The sequence below is a fragment of the Cynoglossus semilaevis genome, chromosome 11 (genome assembly GCF_000523025.1).
Source record: "Cynoglossus semilaevis isolate Cse_v1.0 chromosome 11, Cse_v1.0, whole genome shotgun sequence".
NCBI classification, from domain to species: domain Eukaryota; kingdom Metazoa; phylum Chordata; class Actinopteri; order Pleuronectiformes; family Cynoglossidae; genus Cynoglossus; species Cynoglossus semilaevis.
In genome coordinates, this window is record NC_024317.1 from 10,178,746 (window position 1) to 10,199,735 (window position 20,990).

General features: G+C 40.1%; 1 protein-coding gene across 2 annotated transcripts in view; it reads right to left on the reverse strand.

Moving 5' to 3' along the window:
- Positions 1 to 20,990, reverse strand: part of cntn3b (contactin 3b) — a 56,345-nt gene that overhangs the window by 3,299 nt on the left and 32,056 nt on the right. The window contains exons 7-22 of one of the 2 annotated variants that reach the window (XM_025060281.1): positions 20,078 to 20,180; positions 19,753 to 19,937; positions 19,332 to 19,468; positions 17,952 to 18,081; positions 15,949 to 16,099; positions 13,012 to 13,139; positions 10,735 to 10,910; positions 8,567 to 8,684; positions 7,487 to 7,645; positions 7,168 to 7,317; positions 6,466 to 6,536; positions 5,208 to 5,442; positions 4,687 to 4,796; positions 2,949 to 3,135; positions 733 to 845; positions 476 to 641 (exon numbers count right to left, since the gene is read on the reverse strand). In XM_025060281.1, coding sequence (XP_024916049.1) covers positions 476 to 641; positions 733 to 845; positions 2,949 to 3,135; positions 4,687 to 4,796; positions 5,208 to 5,442; positions 6,466 to 6,536; positions 7,168 to 7,317; positions 7,487 to 7,645; positions 8,567 to 8,684; positions 10,735 to 10,910; positions 13,012 to 13,139; positions 15,949 to 16,099; positions 17,952 to 18,081; positions 19,332 to 19,468; positions 19,753 to 19,937; positions 20,078 to 20,180 — 2,319 coding nt within the window. Of the gene's footprint in view, positions 1 to 134; positions 642 to 732; positions 846 to 2,948; positions 3,136 to 4,686; positions 4,797 to 5,207; positions 5,443 to 6,465; positions 6,537 to 7,167; positions 7,318 to 7,486; positions 7,646 to 8,566; positions 8,685 to 10,734; positions 10,911 to 13,011; positions 13,140 to 15,948; positions 16,100 to 17,951; positions 18,082 to 19,331; positions 19,469 to 19,752; positions 19,938 to 20,077; positions 20,181 to 20,990 lie in introns of those variants that run through there. The other variant, XM_025060280.1, reaches the window with a different exon arrangement.

The window sequence follows — 20,990 nt, forward strand, 5'->3', positions numbered from 1 at the left end:
CATGCTTTCCTCTACATGTGTGACAGTGCATTATAAATCAAAAGGAAACCAACGTTTTTTTCCCCCCTCATATAATACATTATTACTCACTTTTTACTAATGATAAGAGCTATGGCGCTATCCTGAGAAGATAAATTCATTTCAGTTCAAAGCTGTGAGTGGCAGAGTGAGACATCTCACCATTTTTTGCACAGTGGCGCAAAGGGGGGGAGCAGCGCTGCTTTATATGCTGCTGCACAGCTCAGCCAGTCAACAAGGAATATTAACCCAGTGGCAGAGATGAATGGCACCATGCATGCATTTCTAAAAAGGTCGCTTTATTTCTCTCACACTTGAAATAAGTCAGTGACACATGGTTGGAAAAAAGCAATGAAGCCAAATTAAATATGCTTTCTGATTATTAAATCCTCACTCAGGCTCCATCCACTGCCAAAAAGGGAACATTCTGAGTCCAGAACGACGGGAGAGAACTCACTTAATTTGTGGATGTGGATGGGTTCGCTCCCCACTCCTTCTCCACCGTCACTACAGGCCTTTATCTGAATGAGATAGTTGTCATTGGGTGAGAGGCTGAGCTCTATGGTGGTCTTGTTGGTCGGGATTGTGCTGATGTCATTGTAGCGATGCCTCTTCAGCAGCACCTGAGGCAGGACAGAGCAGAACACAGATGAAATCGAAAACAAGCGTCGATTCCTCTGATAAGTCGGGGCTCTGGAGTGAGAAGGCACCTACCAAATATCCAGTGACCTTTGACTCCGTCTCCATGGGGACCACAGGGTCCCACTGCAGTGTGAGTGTGGAGCCAGTCATGGTCCATTGTACATTGAGTGGAGCACGATCCGGCGCTGGAAAAGTACAAGAGATGAAGATACGCTGTTAAACTCTCCTCAGGCAGCTGTTAGCCTCGGAATAAAACGTGTAGGAGAGCAGCAGTTTGAAATATGACACCAGGCCCTTATCAGTGAGAACAGTATATTATAGCTTCAGCATAAAACTAATTAAAACATGACTTTAAATTGGCCTCAGGACTCTTTTCACTTGAACTTTACACAAGTGAGTAGATGAAAACAAAAGCATATTTCGATGCACTTTTCTGGGATTTACCAATAAAGTCTCTGCAAATAAAAACATGAGAATAATTTGGGGAAAAAAAGAACAATAAAGCTCAAAATACGTCGATTCTCTGGATTAGTCAACGTTAAAAATCAGAAGTTATTAATTCCCTACTGGTGAGGCAATGTGACTGGAACCAATAAACACAAGATGGTGCCTCTCTGAGGGGTCTTAGAAACATAAACCGGATTCTGAGTTTTTCCTATTCACCTTGTATAATCTGGTTAACCTCAACTATGACTATGCAGCAGTAGAATATGTGATCCGTACGTAGACAACAGAAGCTGAGGACAGCAGCATCAGCAACTCAGCCCTGAACAGAAACACAGCATGGATGATCTGTGAAGTAAAAAGACTGGTCGGTGAAAGTGAGGATGTAGGAGGATGTGACTCAACAGTGACTCTATTGGCAGGTCACCTGTTCCCACAGCCTCCCTCCCTAACCGTGCTTCAGATGGACCACAGACTCCTGATATGTTTGTTGAATCAGGAGCAGACGCTTGCATTATTGATCGGGTCTCTCTTGCACACAATCTAGGAACGGATGGAGATCCACCAACTCAACTGGTCTGTCCTGAGGCTTTTGACATCCATTTCTTATTATCTGTCCCTCATAAAACCTCACCCATTCATGTACTTATGTAAGCGAACCATCATTGGATATTTTAGCTCCATATCCTGCAGTCACAAGGCCCCCTCCATTCTTGTCCTATTAATGGCTGAGTGGCCGTCCACAATAGCGAGTGGGTGACACAATACTTCCCCAGGTCGGATGGCTTCTTTAGGGTATTGGACTTAAAGGCGGACCTTAATACGGTGGCAGTCAAATCCCTTCCACCTACAACTGTGTCACTGACCTATTGTTCCACACTACCTCTCCCAAAAGAATTCTGTGATCCCTGTCATCTCCTGGAAACAGAGTGCCTACATAAATGACTCAGTGCTACTGGTATTTTCAGTCTCTTTTCTTCCCCTGACTGGACAGGTTTTGTATTTGTAGAGAAGAGGACAAATCATAAGGACCCTGTATTGTCTCAACAACACAGTGCCTAAGAACCACTAAATGCCACTCTTTGAATCTGTTTCAGTCTTCAACACCTCTTTGATCACAAATGATGCTTGTAATTCTTAAGGCCTTGAAAAATGATATGTGAAAAAAAATGTATTTATTCTTTTCCCAGACTAGACAGATTGTGTACATCATGGTCACTGTCTCATGAAAAATTCATTCTATGTCAGAGCATTGAACTGCCCTGGAAGGGACGTGTCGTTCAAATGGACAAAGTCAAAGTTCTTCCTGTTACTAGCTGGAAATTCACGTTCAGGATTAAATTCTGATTATCTGCCTTTACCACTCATTACATTACATTATTTATGTGAGAATTCCTCACTTTTGAGTCCCATCCTGTTGTGACATCATTATCCTCCTCCTCCTCAGCTGACTTCATCCACTTTGTTTAAGAAACAGCAGAGATAATAATTCAAAGTACTGCAAAATGGTGGATAAAAAACGCCTTTTTGAATTTTCTTTATTTTCAGTTTTTCAGTTGTGCAAGTGTGGTACACCCAGTTCAAAGAGAGCCACAGGAAATGAGACTGGAAGCTGAATCCTGATCCTTTTTATTTGCGAAACATGACTGTTATTTGCTGTTACCTTCAACTAAAGTCTCATCACATGACTCCTCAGAATAAGTATCCTAAGAGTAGCCCAAAGAGGGAGAAGAAACTGGGGAGGGCAGCATGACGTATTTCTAATACAGCCGAGAATAAGAACCCTTTAGAAATGATTTCAGTGACCGTGGGGGGTGATGGGTATGGGTGGAGGGTGGACTCACGTGGTTTCTTTGTGGTGGCGTTGATGGGTGCTGACTGTGGCCCCGGGCCAGCAGTATTGAAAGCAGCCACAGAGAGGTAATACACAGTGTTGGCTCTCAGCCCTGTGATGTTCACCAGTGTGTAGTTTCCACTTATACGCATTTTCCCAATAGTGTCAGGTTTGGTGTCGTCTTCCCAGTACACAACCTGTTGTGTAAGAGAGTGGAAAAGAGGAGGAAGGAAATCTCACAAACACAGACATAAACAGACAGAGCCTCGTAGAGCATTTTATTGCATTATTAAAATGTATATCCTGCCATGAAATCTGAAATGCAGTTTGTATTTCAGACAGAAGGGGAGGAAGCATTGATGAATAATACATTTTTCACAAGCGGAGTCTCAATTACTAATGCACATCCTCTCAGCTACTGTGGTTGTACAAACAAGACATTAGTGGGTCATAGGAAGAGTGTCCCAGGAAAATATTCTAACTCAGGTCAAAAGGCCAAACTTGCTTCTTAACTTTGTCAGAGGAGAACATGAAATAACTCGCATTTCTAACCGCTTCAAATACATCAACCAGGATCCCTCCTCGTTTTAGGTAACAAGTACAGGAAATGGGATATTTAAAGACACTGCTTGTGGCTTGCATTGATTTCTCTTTAATATTCATGTGTTGAGTTTGATGCGACAGCAGCGTCAATTACAATACATTTCGATAATTGAAATGAAATATGGATTGTACCCACGGGGATACTTATGCTGTTTTATCTCTTGCACATTATTATATTTCAAATTAGGTATCAATCAAAGCTGAGCACGAGAAGCTCCAGAGTTCAATTTACAGTAATTCAGTCTTTTATAAAGTGATAAGTAATTACATTGAAGTGGGAAAAAGATAGCCAAAGCAGCCATAGCAACAGCCAATTAAATGATCAGAGAAGTGTGTAGGATTCAGTGACATATATAGAGTTGTAAAGAAAATGGATCATTCTAATTTTCAAGGGACTCATAGTGGGCACGACATACCAGGAAAATTGGTAATATATCCTTTAAATCAGTTTGTGGTTTCACTTTATCTTTAATAATATTCCCAGTGTAAACACAGGTTTCAATAAAACATTAAGTGATTTGTGATATGATCAAATATCCTTCGGCTGATGTTAAAAATCCAAACTCTAACAAATCTAATCATCAAGGCCAAAATTCCTAAATGTAGCCAGTTATATATAAAGAAAATGTTATATTTTGTATTAAATCCAGTTTTATTAAACCAAAATCGGTGTTAAAAAATATATATATATATATATATATATATATATTATATATATACACAGTATATGTATATACATGACCAGATCCACTCCAGGGGAACAGACTCTGTTCTGAAATGACAACACAAGTAGTGCCATAGAAACGAGTGTTGTACCAAGGTCCAGAGGTGACAGATAGTGAAAGCACAGTGTGGGAGGAAAAAATAAAAGAAGCTCTCATAGCATTCTTGAAAAGATGAAGGGTTTTATTTTTCCTGTTGTGGTCTTGCTTGTCAAATATTAGAGTCACACTTTGATAAGACTGTGCTGGAAACATCATGTCTGCCCAGACACGCGGGGCTGCTGTTTAAAAGGAAACCTAATGTAAACATTAATAACAGAATGAATACGAGCAGATAAACAGGTCACATGGTGATGCCCTGAGACGACAGTTATGAACAAGAAAAGGAAGAAAGGTGAATATTCAAAAAGATTAATAACCTACCTCATATCCAAGTACTCTTTCAGAGATGGCCGGCAGAGCTTCCCAGATCACTTCAATTTGTGCTGCAGACACGTTCCGAGCCCTAATGCTCTTAGGCGCTACACCGGGGACTGCCGAAATAAAGTGCTGGTAAAAAATCCCATAGATTCATCCAAGAGCATCTCACAAACACTAAGAGCAAAATGAGGAAAGGCACCGAACAAACCTGTGGTTTGACTGAAAAGTGATTTCCTTTCCTCTCTTTTAAAGGGATCTATGACTGACATAAGGGAGGAATATCTGCCAAGCAAATTCAATTAATGGGATACCTCCCTGGCAGCATGGCGTCCTAAGTGTCTGCTTGGATTTCCTGTAATCTACCCACATGATAACTAATATCAAGTTGGCATTCCTAGCTCAAGGGGGGGAGGGAATAACTGCACTGCAAGTATGAATCTGATCATTATTATTATTCAAGGTCGCGGTCGTAAGGAGAGAGATTACAGAGTATTTTAGCACCGATCTGCTGCTGGGCGTTGTACCTTCTTCTGCTGAGTACACGGTGGTAATAGAGCTGAAGGGCCCCTCTCCACGGTGGTTGAACGCACCCACTTTCACGTCAAATGGTGCAAAGGGCGGGATAGTGTCGTTGCGGAAAACATAGCGCGACACCCCGGTGGTGGAGATAATCGCTCTGGTCCACGTGACCGTGCCCACGGGCCTGAAGGCGATGATGTAGCCAAAACCTTCTCCGTTCTGCAGTTCCTCAGGCACGGGCTGAGAGCGAAACACAAAACTATAGTGATATTAAAAAACATACAGACAAAGACACAGAGGGGCCCTTTCTCTGCACCACAAAATGGCTTCAAGGTAGGGTCTTTAACTGTACTATATGTCCCCTGCAGACCCTGCCATCACTGTACTTGTTTTGCAATAACGCGCTCCCCCGAAACATTGGCAAACACGCCTAGAAGAAAATCTGTAGACACACGTCTGTAACACACTATTAACGGCTGAAAAAGTTGTAAAAGACTTTCCTGGAGATTCCACACTCAACCAACAAGCAAGCAAGGCTGTAAATATAGCAAACAACCTGTGCTGTACTTTAGAAGACAAAGGTCCTGTCACTATCAGCAGTTCTAATTATCTATATAGTGAGAATAAGTGTGAGAAAAGCAGGAGAAATCAATGCATGTACAGTAAAGGTGCATCACCCCGGAGCACTGAGGCAAAAGAGCATTACAAACTGCCACGCTACTGTGATGGAGAACAGCTTAGAATTCCAGAAGAGAGTCATTGCAACTAAACACAATGCTCCCCGTGACTAGAAGAAACAAAGACAAAGCCATTAATCAAACATGTGCCACCACCAACTCTTTGTGTCCAAGGACAGTTTGTGTTTAAATCCAGGAAAACTTTGGATACAGCCCAAAGACAAGGAAAAGAAGACACAGACTTTGATGTATGTTGACAAAAAGAAACAAAAACTGTGTTGGGTGCTCGTGAACTTCACCAGATCTCAGACCTTCTGAACTACAAAAGTGTGGGTTTGTAAACAGGCTCAGATTTATAATTTGCATTACTGTCTTGATGCAAATTATATATATATACTAACTGTTTATGAAAATTGCACAGATACTGGGCTGGAGAAAATGTGTCTCACGATAGAAATTGCACACATACTGGGCTGGAGAAAATGTGTCTCACTCTAATGTGAAGTCACTCTCTTAAATTCTGCACAATTAAGCAAAACCATTACCAAGTGGTGGAGAGAGCAGTAAAATGTGACAGATGACTTACCTCCCATGTTATCACCAGTTCAGACTTTGTGCCGCCGCCACCTCCAACATCAGTGGGAGCTGTATCAGGAACTGGTGGGAAAAGCCAAAAAAGGGAGAAAAATATAACAGTTCACAAAGCTCAGTGACATCCTGTTGACTGCAGACACACACACACACACACACACACACACCAGGATAAATCATTTTTTAAAAATCGAAAAAGTGTTGTATATTTTGCAAATGACATATGACTTATCCGACTCCGTTCTTGCCTCGATGTATTTTTATGCATTGCAGTGTGATTGCAAAGCTAACAATGTAGGTGGAGGAGAAGTGATGTTATGTCTGTATTATATCTTTTACCAAGTGAAGCATCACATTTTATGTGTCACATTATCAAACGGCTGCTGCAGCAATTATGTCTGACACCATTGTATTGACGTCTGGTAAATTTAAATGCCAGAAAATGCTTTTCACTTTTTTACTTTTCTGAAAATGTTGCCAAAAATATATGATATGTTATATAATGTATTACTTTATTTGCATATTAAAGTTTTTCAGTTATAAAAACACATTGATTTTCAGTTGTTATTTTATAAAACATATCCAACATATGAAACCATTTTATTACGTAACGTATTGCAGATGAATTAAAAAAACAACAACACAGAAACACTGGTTTCCATAGGTGTTTCATGGCAGTTGTTGGGGTGTGACGTACTTGTATCCTCCGTCCTGGTCTTGGCTGAGGGCGGGCTGGGCTCTCCCAGACCGACAATGTTGCGAGCCACCACCCTGAATTCATACTCCACCCAGGCATTCAAACCTGAGACTGTGGCTGTCAGCATGTTGCCGTTGATCACCTCTGGGACTGCAAAGTAAAATTAGAAGACGACACATTGTGAGGTCTTGTAAAAGGCCACGTCTGGGGAAAATAAAAAAAAGTGATAGTGGACCAAGGATCTTATTCCCATGTTTCTTTATAAACAGACAAGTATGAATAATAAAGAAAGCACAACAGGAAAAGGTGTCTACACTACCTGTGTCAACGGCCTGCCAGCCAACGGTAAAAGGCGTCCGAGCCTGAATTATGTAACCAATGATGGGGCTGCCGTTGTCTCTTCCGGGAGACCAGGAAAGCTGTGCTGTGCTGTCTGTGATCTCTTCCACAGACACCTTGTCTGGAGGACCTGGTGGACCTGGTCCATGAATCGCAGGAAGGTTAAAGACAGTGAGCACTAGGGATGGCTCCATACAACTTTTTCATGTCTGTTAAGTTGAACATTTTGGGTTTAGGTACCAGATTTTATGGGTCATAGTTTTTTTTTTTACGATGTTTGATCCTGAAATTTTGACCTATATCAGACCCATCTGATCCTGATTTGCCAGATCAAGCCATCCATAGTGAACAATCTTCTCTAAACTTAGCATTATGCTTTGTTAAGAACCTCATCACTCTAGTTTAAATTTGATTAATACAGGTTCTGGTTTTTATTTTTTGTGTGTGAGATGATTATTAAAACAAGTAATAACTGAGAAGCAGAGTCTTAGTGTCGGCTCAGATAATCTGGATAGGGAAGAAATAAGTGGTGTTAAGAGTGAAGGAGACAGCAGTGAGGCAGTTGACAACATGTCAGTTCACAGATAAGAAAATGAAGTGTGACACTCTAATATGAGGTTAGCCCCTGTCGATGTGTAAATAAAACAATTACAGTCATGTTCTGTGATAAACGTTGCCTCCGCGGAGCACCTGAGACTGTTTTTTACAGTTTGTCGTATGAATATACAATCATTAACCTGGAAGAAGAAAGGTGATTTGACTGACTCTGAAATGGCGCGACAGCTGGCGCCAGACAGACAGACAGCTTTGAGTATTTTTAGAAACTGCTGATGGTCTAAAACTTTCACATTAAACCGAGAAATAAAGCTTGAAATAGGAGCAGCAGTTCCAGGTCAAAGGTGAAAAAATACACTAGTATGAGATAACGGAAAGTCAACAGAAACCTAAAGTCCTAATGTCCTGTGAGACAGATTGGACGTCAGGTAAGTTTACACCACATCAATATGTCCTGGGTCCTGACAAGGATTTTATTTGATTTCCTGATTGTAGAAAGCATTACCTTTGACAACGAGAATTGCGGAGGTCGACAAGCTCTCCACTTCAGTATCGATGGTACAGACGTACTTCCCCCCGTGGTTTAACTGGATGTTACGAATCATCAGATCTCCAGATATACTCTGCCACACAACATTATTGGATTGGGTTAATGATCTGTCGAGTACAACCTACTTCTTGACAAAAACAAATGCAGTACTAGGTAAATAATTATCCCTTGAAGTAATTGCTAAAATATCCCAAAGCTTTGTCCAAGCTTTTCATCACCAGGCCTCTGACGTTTGCCTAACAACAGATAAGAAGACACACAATAATGCTATTGGCTGGTTAATACCAGTATAAAGCAACCAAGCATCCATCATCCTCTTTTTTTAACTTCCAACCAGCAAACAGGCACAGGACACCCACAGGACACCAAAAATAATCATAGACCAGTTCATTAGGAAACTAAGCCCAATTATTGTGTAATTACAAATGCACCAGCAACCCTGGAGAGCACAGAGCTCTGTGTGAAAAGCAAATATTATTTCAAGCAATCTGCATGCATGTGGTGGCCCGGGAGAGACCAGAACAAAAACAGCACAACTCACGACGACTTCTCCTTCTTGTAATGTATGGTTGTGTTGGCTGTGAATTAAAACAGGGCTTTTTTGAAAGCTATTCTGCATTTCTTCACACTGGATGTGTAGCTTCTCATCCCCCACTTGCAGGTGGTGACATATGTGCATCTGAAAGCCGTGTTCCGCTTATACAGTACAGTCTGTGAAGGTTTTCAGTCGCCCATGTCAATTCATCCAAGGAGCTTTAAATATGCAGTTCTAATAAACAAAAGTTCTGGTAACAAAATATTTTTACCAGGATACAGGATCAGAAATATGGAAAATAAAATGCAGTAGAAACACAGACAACTTACAGACTAGTATGAAAAGACATGAACACAACCAAACTAAATCGCCCCATTTTTCCAGCCAATAGAGCCTGTCCCACATTTTCTTTCACTTTTGGTTTTTTTTTCTTCACTTACTTTATTCCTGCCATTTCACCTGACAGCCTTTTAACAGTTTTCCTCATATCTGATTTTCCCTTCGGTGTCAGCTCACCACCTGGCCGACCTGCAAGCCGAGAGCATGGGATCGCGCTCTAGCAGAAAGGAAGTGATGAGCTGCATTTGCTTTATTATGCTAATGAATTCTTTAGAAGCTGTAGAGAAGGGGGTCGGGTTCTGTCAAAGGAACATCTCAGTACATACAATACTATCTTCTTTCATTTTAAGGTCTTCATCTCACTCCACCTCCTCCAGGCAGTCCAGGAGTCAGTGCAGGACTGATCTGTGCCTCTCTTTATCTTTAATCACGTTCTCTCCCTAATACTACTAATATATCCACTCGACCAGTGGACAGATGTAAATATTCGCAGATTAGTACTACTAGTTGTATTGGTCTAATACCAACTCAAACTGCTGTATTATCTTAGAATGTTTGGATGTGTGAAGAAGAAGGGGTAAAGTAGAGTTCCTTGCAGGGCCCAGAGCTACAGGTTAGATCCTCAAACACAGTTTGTCCTCTGTATTGCTTTTAACTTCACATAAGCCATGCAACTTAGCTCAGACAGGATCTCTGGTCTATCTTGATGGAACAAGGTCATGCTGTGCAGCACCACAAGCTGTTCCCTAGTGTCAAACATTAGCTTTGGCTCAATGGAACTCTACCTACCCAATCAAAATCAGCAAAGTCCATCATAGTTAACTTTTTGTAGATAGCAGTGATCAAACAGCTGCCTTTATCCTTTACTTGCTTAAAGGTATGAAGATTACATTAATAGAAATGTTCTGTATGACAACATTGAAATTTTGATCATTTATTTCAACTAATTTTAAAAGTAAACATCCTGATTGCTGTAATGTAGTGCCATTTATTGAGCGCTCCCCAGAATATAACAATGTATGTCAAATATGTCAAAGCTTTTTAATAGATACTTTTTGATATTTCATTCCTCACTGCACCTCTAGAATGAATGATTCTGGTTTTAAATCCTCTGGTGGATATTATTAGTGCTGAAGAAGCCCTCAGCCGAGCAGCAGAGCATAGCCTTGCATACTGCACTGTATGGTCCAATTAATCTTCAAACAGACAGACAGATAGAATCTGAGTTTTCATGCTTGACATCACTCACCCCGCCCACTCTTTCGTAATGATCGCTGTCTTGTTGGAAGTTGATGAGCTGACCATTGAATGCCCATGAGAATGACACTTCCAGAGCTGGATCGCAGGCAATCTGGCAGGGTAACACAATGCTCTCGCCAACAATGATCTCCATGTTAGTGGGTCTCATGGTGATTCTGGTGGGCTCTGCCCAGACAACAACAGAAGCATGTTAATATCACTGCCACTGGGGTCTTTAACAGTAGCTTTGACTTACCATGCTAGCATTTGACCATCGCTTAATCAACACAATTGTTTAACGTTATTCATAGATGTAAACGATGATAAAGCTCTTCAATACCGAATCTGTCCAAAAGCAGAGTCTATTGACATGTCTACATTATTACGTCAAGAAAATATATAAATATATACATGCATCACATCAGGTTAAAGTAACAGAAGTTAACTTTTCTTTATTCCTGAAATAATATGTTACAATATAAAGGAAAGTAAGTGCTTTAAACAAAATTAGGTTGTATTTAACTGCATTTATTATTTATTTACACTACATACTTTCTATAAAAATATATATTTCATACACACACACATATGTATTAAGGAAAATATCAGAATTTACAGGAAAATATCAACATATTATTTTCGGATGATGTCGCCCAGGTGCAGCATCGACTGTAGGTAGTTACTGGGTTGCATGTTAAATTCCAGACAGTTGGTAGTCAGTAGATAAAAAAATAAAAGGATATTCAGGCACAAGCTAGATGAAGTTGTAAAATGTGTCTCCAGTGTGTGGTGATAAGTGCAGACTTTATATTGGTGAACATAACAGAGTAAAAGGGTCTGTGCAGCTATAGTATTAAAGAGAGGAAAGCATGGAAAATGACTGTAGTCAACCCATATTTTAGGAGGAGGAGGAGGGAGCATAGGTTGACATACAAAAGTGGAGGAATATGGTCATAGTGTGGATTATTTCCTGCACCAAAAATACCAGTTGGAGAGATACAGATTGCAAAATACTTTCAAGATAGACTGAAGTCAGGTAGTATAAGATAGTAGTGTAAGAAAGCAGTGCAGGAAATCAATATGTAGGAAGTGGTGGAAAGACAACTGAGGAGTCAAAAAGGCAGCTGGTCCAGAAGGCATTCATGTCTGAGCTAAAGAAAGCATTTGAAATGGTATCACAGAGGGTTTGTGGCAATACCATATATGAGGAAACCAGGTGTGGCAGAGAAGTATGTTAGGGTGGGGCAGGTCATATACCATAACTGTGGACACCAACCATCCAAAGTATTGGTGCAAGCAGGTGGGAATGGAAAGGGACAGGATGACAGAGATAATGATGTGAGAAAGAAGGACAGAACAATTGAGTTAAAAACACTGCGATTCTCAGTGGGAGCAGCCAAGATGGACAGGAGATCAGAGGAATCCAGGGATCCAGGAAAGGTACAACAATTTGAAGATTCCAGAAATAATGTTGTGATGGTTTGGATGTGTGCTTGGAAGAATTTAAAGGATCATAAGTTGATGCACGAGCGTGGTAGAAGGAGACAGTGAATATATAATGGCCTAAAGGTGTTTGAGATTGAGCTCCTATGCAGAAGCTGAGAGAGCCCAGGTTCATGATTCATGAACATTGTGGCAGAGGAAAGGAGCAGAGGGAGAAGGATGAAGAGGAATAACACTGGAGAAAGTAAAAAGAAAGCAGTAGAACTAAAATGTGATACTAAATTATGGGAATACTGTGATTATAGTCCAGGGTCATATTCTTATTTTTTATGGACATTGTGATGACTTATTTATTCTGAAAGCAATGATCTGGTGATCTGTATGGAACCAAATAGTGTCTATCTAATAGTTTTATATCAGGAAGCACAGATGGAATATAATTACCTTTTAATTGGCAGGGGCAGAGCAGACTGACATAAGGCAGCGCTATTTAGTCGTCTTCAGCTCATTACGATGTTATGTATTTTCTCAGTATATCACTTATCTTTTTGGTGTGTTTGTGTCTGCGTCAATGTTATACCATGTTGGCACATACCACATACCACATGGGACCCAGTACGTCCCATGGATAACAACACATTTTACATTTTATTTTAAACGTTTTCTCTTTTAGCAAATTCTTCCACGTGAAGACACATCTTTAATATATTTCCCCTTAAAATAAGGAACTAAATCTAACAATAAAAAGAAAGCTGCATACTCAGTGCCTGGCATTGGTCCTAACCAGCTTACAAACAGATGGTAATGTGCGAAAGGTCAAAGAAAGTGATTCCGCAGCACTCACCAGTGATGAGCAGCCTCCCAGTCGTGCTGGCTGTTCCAAAATGGTTTTTAGCCACACATGTGTAGCTGCCAGTATCTTGTCTTGTGAGATTGGCAATCTTCAATGTTCCATTGGGGAGCAGAGTTATTCTGATGGGAAGCAAACCAGAATCGTAACGCAAAAAACAAATACAACAGATTTTATCCATCGGTTATTCAATAAAGCCTGAGTCCGTGTTTAAGGAACTTTCATTTCTCACACATTTCTCAGTTCTTTCTCACACAGATCAGAGGTCTTAGGGTACAGAACATCATATTGTTCACTTCAAAGATCCTGGAGGTAAAATGTATTCAGGTAAATCCTTGAACGTGAATATAATCAAAGAAAACTGATTCATCACATTTGATTCAACTTTGATTATATTTTCCATTGAGTCATGGTGCTGTGCTTGTTTTAATATCACTGGTTAACAATAACAAAAAAAACCGAGGCCGATTAAACAAAACACCTCAAATTCTGGTTGGCAACAAGCCACGTGACCTATCACTCTGTTTCAGTGTTGAGGTCAACTCACTGACACATCACTAAATGGTTTTCAAAGTCGGTGAAGGACTTTGAATGAATAAATAAATGTGTTTTTTAAAGGCCATTAATGGCTATTAAAGTCATTCGTGCCCCTAATAATAGAGCACGATAGATTCATTCTACAGCATTAAAAATATTCTGAATATATTATGTCTGAATGAGACTGATGTGACAAAGGCTGGAGTCCCCAAGGACATCAAACTGTAAAGACACTGTCTGAGAAGATGCACTCACTGCTGCATTCACATCCTAAAGGTATTTGTAATTCAAAAGAAGCTTGGGGTTTGCACTGAAGCTTTGATTGACAATTTTAAAAATTTGCATTTTGTTTTTAACTAAATGATTATCTAAGTTCTTCTGCGTTAATCAGTCTGAACTGTCGTTGTGTTGATTCATGACTGCCGTTTTCCTTCTCAGATACAAAAATGTTTCAGCTATAGAATATCTGATGATGTGTGTGATTCATCAAACACCTTGGCAAAGGGACCAGCACGTAGGCCGAGGCTTACATTGGTATTTTAGAGACAAAATTCTGTCAAGTGATGTCATTGTCCAAGAACTCCATGTTTTCATGCCTTATAAACATACAATGCCTCAGTTTGACGGGTCTTCCTGCCAAGGAATGATGTGAAAAAAGTTTTTCGTCTGATGTGGAATGTAATGGAGATACTGTAGATTCAGACAAGATTTTAATGATAATTCTGTGATGAAAACCAAAAAAAATTTCATTTTGAACCTCAGTGAGAATTGGGTTTGTCTAACATGCAGAGGCACCAGAGACCATAATAATGGAGTCTTAAATAATTTGGTTGAACCCACACTTAACTGATGTGGTTTTCAAAGACTAATGTGTGCTCAACACATTTTCTGAACACTGCTCCAATTTAAAGCATGACTGCATACATGAGTCAACATTTTCCAATCCATTGTCCTCAGACACCCATTGTTATGCACTATTAAGGGTAAGCGTGCTCCACACACACACACACACACACACGCACACACCAACAGTAAGCTAAATGTCACTCAGCTGGGGAATTTAAAGTTTCCCTTCGCTGTTCCTGCAGCTTCAGCCAAATGCTTGACAAGATGCTTGACTAGTATTTTTACTTTTAGGCTTCTTTTTGAATAAGCATCATGGAAACAAAAAAATAAAATATATTAAGTTTAGCATTTCTTTTCAAGACCTGGGAGAGCGATGGAATATTTTTCATTTTTTTACATTTTTTTTGTACTGATCATGCTGTACAGTGCAGGCGTATCGTGTATATTCCACCCTGTGTGTGAGGAGGTTTTACAGGAGCAACAGAACAAGGTTTTTTAGTTAATGGGACGCCATAACTTAGTATGGAGTGTTAATGTGTGAATCAGGGATGTTAAACTTCTGGCCCATGGGCCCCTTTACATCCCCGAACAACTCACTTGTGACCCACAACTAGATATCAGTACAATGTTATCTGCTAGTTGTTGGCCCTTCAATGTGATGACAGGGTTTGAGGTTGAGACTCCTTGTGTAAACGGTTATTTGTCCCTTTAGTCTATGTGGCCCTGTGAAGGACTGGTCAACTGTCCACAGAGAACCCCGCCCCCTGCCTGATGATCGCTGGGCTCGGCTCCAGTTTCTCTCCGCCACCCTAAAAAAGGCTTTAGCGGTGGAAAATGAACAAATTAAAGAATGAGTGCACATGAGCTGTGAGGCTTAACCAGCAGCCGTGCGTCTGCCTCTAATAACTAAAATGAAAGAGAGCGGATGGATTGTTCTGAAGTGTAATTTCCTGCCTCTACTCCGGGTTTCAACACCTTCAATTAGTTCTTCAGTATTGTGTTGGTTTTGTTCAGTGTCTTAACTGCAGCTCTTTGAGCCTTTGATGTCAAATCAGATCAAAACAAAACAGAGAAGACAGACGCCTGACTGAGCATCAGTGAGACTCTGAGTGGTGCTCCAAGTTTACTCAATGTCCTTATTATTTCTTCCTGTGGGTTTTCCATTCTTGTTCAAATTCTTCACGGTGAAAATGCAACAGATTTTTGTGAGCACAATTCTACAAATTCTAAGATGTGTACTTCCTTGTCAAGAGGTTGAGCATTTCATCAAAACTACAAAGGCTTCAATTTCACTTTATTTCACTAGAAATTCTGCATTCGTTTTTCATGCATGCTCTTTTAAATAGTCTGCCTGCACCTTCTTTCGTCACATCCAGCCAACTCTGTTTTCCCTGCTTGTTGCCCTGCTTTCATTCACCTCATGAGACTTTAATTCCTGCGGCTTTGCACACAGGCCTAGCAGCTGCCGTTGAAGCAGGTTGCCCTGCAGTGGTAATGAATGAAAGCTGAAAAGAATATGGTCCTAGAGATTTTTTTTTGAAGTCTTACCTTTCATTTCTCTGCAGGATCTCATTCCCTTTTTTCCAGAGGCTAATTGCTGGAGGTGAGGCCTGAGGCTTGCATTCAAGAGTGACTTCGCTGCCTAAGCGGGCTTTTAGCAGGGCCCTCAGTGGACTTTTAGAGAAGCTGGGAGGTGAAGCTGTTTGTTGGGAAATCACATGAAATGTCTGTGGTTAAAAATACAGGCAAACTAAATCTCAATCATGTAAAGTTCAATTCTACTTCAAAATACAGCTGATGCAGATTTTTAACACAAACCTTGCACAACTGCCACCTGGCTTAATGTGATTTTATGATGATGGCATTTAGAGGCTCTGTCCTGACTATATTAATGTGATAGGTCCATTTTATGATGACGGCATTTAGAGGCTCTGTCCTGACTATACCTGGTATTTGCTGTTTTTAAAAAACATGGCTGACAGTAAAAGTAAAAGGACACAGAGTAAACTGATATCAACCAGCTTAAAGGACCTGGATTTCCTTAGATGAGCAACTTTAACACTTGTTCTCAAGGCCTTACATCTCTGAGAATAAGATCCAGTGTTGTTTTTGTTGACATCACACTTTTTAAATGTATTGAAAACTGTCTTAACATAAATTGAATAAAATATGATTTGGGAGTCAAGAATAACTTTCATGTTTGCTGTTGCTAACTCAGTTGCAGTGTTATGTATGTGTGGCTTGCTTTATTTTGTCACAAAGCATGTTAAAAAGAGAAGTGCTTCAGTACACTTCAGGTTGGCAGAAACACAAAAACAGCAGCAGAAGCGAAGGAGTTGCAAGAACTGACTGTAAAAGCACAAAATTCAATACCATTGACTCAATTTTGCATTAAAAGTCAAAATGACTTCCTGCCTAAAGTGAATCACTGTGCAATAAGACGTTCTCATAGAAAATGACTGCCTCTAATGGTACAGATGCCTCCTCTGTTCTGCTTCCTTTGTTTTAAATGCAGAAATGTCAGGAATATGGCAGTAGCAGTAAATTTAAAACAAGGGAACAACACAAGTCTGCTGTTTTGATTTTAACACTGAGGTCACAGAACTACACACTGGAATCTCTGATCAAAATGAAAGCAAATCAGTAGTCGTGTGGGCAGTAATGTAAAATTGCTATTTTTTTAAATGGACTTTGTCGCAGCGTGTAAGGTGTTATGAAGCTGACAAAATGTTTTTCACAGAGAATTAAGGCAACAAATAAACAATTAGGTCAACTTTTGTGTCAAATTCTGTTTGTGTCGTCATCTGCAGCCACATTCTCAGTGAGACCCAGACCCAGTGACTAATGTGTAGCTCATACATGGTCTCATATTTACATACAGCAAAAATATTCACAAGAATGCCATAATGCAAGTCTTCAGATATTATGTCATGTTCTGGGAGTTGGTTTGAGTTAGCACAAAGATTTTCTTGCAGCAACGTTAATTTTGGGCCTTCAGTGTTACCGTAGCTGATTAAGACAAATTACAGTAAAAAATAAATTTGCTAAACAGTATGTGCTTATAACTAGCATCACTAGTTATATATAATATATAATATATAATATTTAAATGCACCTACCCAGATACCCTGAAGGCAAATGATTACAATTTCCTACACAGTTTGCGGGCATGATTCATACTAATCATCCCATTTTCTCAGCAGACATTTGAAGCCCAGGTGTCATGGTGAGTATCAGGATGAAATTGAATTCCTCTTTGATAGAGCCATGAAAGTCATCAAAGATTTGCAAATGAATCAATACCTCATCTACATCAGAAAGCCAGCAGAGTGCTACAAACCAAGGCGTCTGTATCATCCAAGTCAATAGTGATTGTGTGTCATGTGAGACACTCATTTAGAGTTATGTCTTGCCACCAGGGCCTCCAGTGATATCGAGCAGGTCCACAGACTAATTGCTGAGGGGTACAGTACGTTGCTGGGACGAATTCCATCTTGGCACATAATAAAATGCAAAGACACAAAAACAGCATTGGGAGGAAGCAATCTTACCTAACACCATTAGCTGAGCGCTGGAATAAATAATTCCATGTTTGTTTTCGGCCACACACTGATACATCCCGGTATCCGACGTGTTCAACACAGTAATAGAAAGGACTCCATTTTCGATTTGAACCCGGCCCTGAGGAGGGGAAAGGAACAGTTATGCATATGCATGGCAAGGTGGGTCTTTTATGTCCAAAGGCACAGCAGCAATTACTGGTGCAGAGCAGTAGGAGAGAAAGCCTCCAGATCCGTGTGGCACTTTGTGTATGTTCAGCTAGAAATTAAAAATGGCAAAACTGGCACGTTAGAAAAAGTGGAGACGTTAACGACTGCACCGGCAGCAGTTGAAAGTTCCTTTTGTGCTGGATGTAGAACAATCCAACAAAAGTGGTTTCACTAAGAACCTCCAACACTTGAGCGGCTTCTCGACACAATTCAAAATATAATACTGAAAATTAAAACAAAGATGAAATATATAACAGGTACAGCGATGATGGAGGAGGTAAAAGAGCATACAGCTGTACTTTAACAGTGTGTTGCTCCTGCTCTTGACAAATCAAAGCAGATTCCGTCTCTAAATGGTCTGAGTTTGTCATGGTGTAAAAGTAAGAGTGGTTTTTGGGTTGCCATGTTTCCTATGTTTCGGTTATAGAAACGTACCAGTTACAGAATTGCACATTTGAATCCCACAGGGGCTGCGCTGCGCAGAGATGACGTTATTGCAGGAGAAAAATTTGGTTGATCTGTATATGTAAAATACTGCAACGCAATAAAGTGTGTTTATCATAAAAAAACCACATAATGAGCAGGAAATGACCAGATCTGCCTTTTTTGTTGGTGTGATTTTAAAAATGTATTCCCTCTTCATAGGTTTTGAAAATTATTTGTATATTTCGTATATTATTCATATAATACCACACCTGTGGCTGAGGCTTAATAATGAAGTAGAATTGTGGGCTTTTTACCGACAAATGAATTCAGTGAAAGGAGACGGTGTCGGTAGCAGAGAAAAAAGACCAGGTGCTGCTATTAGCTGTTTTATTTCACGGGTCTTTGTCTGGTGCTGTCACACTGAACATTATCTTCTAACTCTGAAAGCGAATCAGACGATGAATGCAACGCACCATGTCAATGTTAACAGATGGTTACAGAGACAAAGATTACTTTTGCTTTTGTGAGGCTCAGAACAGGACATTTTCCTCCTATTTCAGCCAAACCTTCTGTTTTCTGCAGCTTTTTTTTTGACATAAAGAGCTCACATTCTAACTATCCTTTTCACACCAGTGTTGCCTGAATTCATGACAATCATCGGACTGTTTATTTAGAACTTTCATCCATCCCACTGGCCATCTGTTTCACAGCGAGACAGCAGACAGAGCTCCATACCTCAGCAATCACCAGCTCTCCATTTTTCAACCAGCTGTAGGACGGCTTCGGCTTTCCATTGGCCTTACACTCCCAGAAGAGGTTTTCCTCGATGGACAAAGCTGTGTCCGCCATTGTCTGAAGCCACTGAGGCTTAGCTGAGGGAAACAAGAGATTACATTGTCTTTAATTATACAAGACATGGATTAGTCATCAGGAAAATTAGAAATCATGTCCATGTTGGAAAAGCTTTGCGTCATATCATTAAAGTTTAAACTTAATGACTGGATTGTTGCTATAAAAATCAACTGGGCGGTATTGTAATGCTTATAATAAAATTTTATTTTTTTAAACAAACAGCATTTGTGTTATATCGCTAACATTAAATATAAATAGGTTTATTTCATCTGCATGTTGTTAATGTGGTATTTTTCCTACTCACCATGGAATGTGACACGGCCCCTCGCAGCATTTTTGCCTCGTCGATTCTCCGCCATACATTCGTATGTGCCAGCATCTTCCTGCTGGAAATTCGGGATTTCAAGAATGGCATTTGAATTCCTCATTTTAATTTTGCTCGGAAAGGGAACACCACTAGTTCTTCTCCAGCTTATTTCTGGAACAGGGCTGCAGAAAAGAAAAAAAATATCACTATGGCAAATGTCAATCTCAGATCAGTGTAGTTAGTAACTGTTTTCTGTTTTTGACGCTGTGGCCATTTTATGACTGATAAAATGACTGAAGGTTGATACATTTACGCTACTTACTTTCCCAGAGCAAAGCACTCCAACTTCACCAAAGATTCTTTAGCAGCTTGAAGAGAATCAGGGAAATGAACTTCTATTTTAGGTTCATATTCACCCATTACTCCTGTGAGAGACAGATAATTAAAGGCAAAGCTTGTAGCATCAGTGATGTATGTCACTCATAACAAATGAATCAAATCAATGCAAGAGCACTGATACAAAAGGACAGATGTCAAATATCTTATGCGGAGCAGATGGACAGGTGGGGGGGGGGGGGGGGGGGGGGGCGGGCCCGGGGCGCCCCCCCCCAGCCGCGGTGTGAGTGGTTTGAAACCATGGCTAATAAAAGATGCAGAGAAAACATCAGGGTTAAGTCCTACTTCACAGAGATATCACCCGGGGCAAAGTGACTTCATTTATGACTTTATTTATATTCCCATCACTAAAAAGGGTCAAAGACATCTTTGGGGAGTGAAATGTGCCAAATACAAAATGAACAAGCCAAGCGTCTGAATTTTTGCACTTTTTTCTACTGCTGTAATTTTTTGTGTGCTGTACCTTAAGCTTTGCTCAACAGTGTGTGGTCAATGTCTGTTTCGGAATCTCCAAAGAATTTAAAAGGCATCTGGACAGCAGGCAGGCCAGTCTAGAGCATGTGCTACTTGTTTCCAAAAGCAAATATTTTATAATTTGTGCAACTGCCAATCACAACCCACTGTTGCTTGTTTTGTTTTTTTCACAAATGACCCTGCAAATTGAGAAACTCCAAGATGTTTTACTTCCAGTATCTTTTTACCAGAAAATAAAAACTAAAAAAGTATTACAGCTCAAACTGCTGTAATCATGTCGTTAAGACCTTCCTATGTTGGACCTCACCTAATGCTTAAACCATTGAAGGCTCATTTAAATTTTTGATGTAGTTATTTAGAAAAAA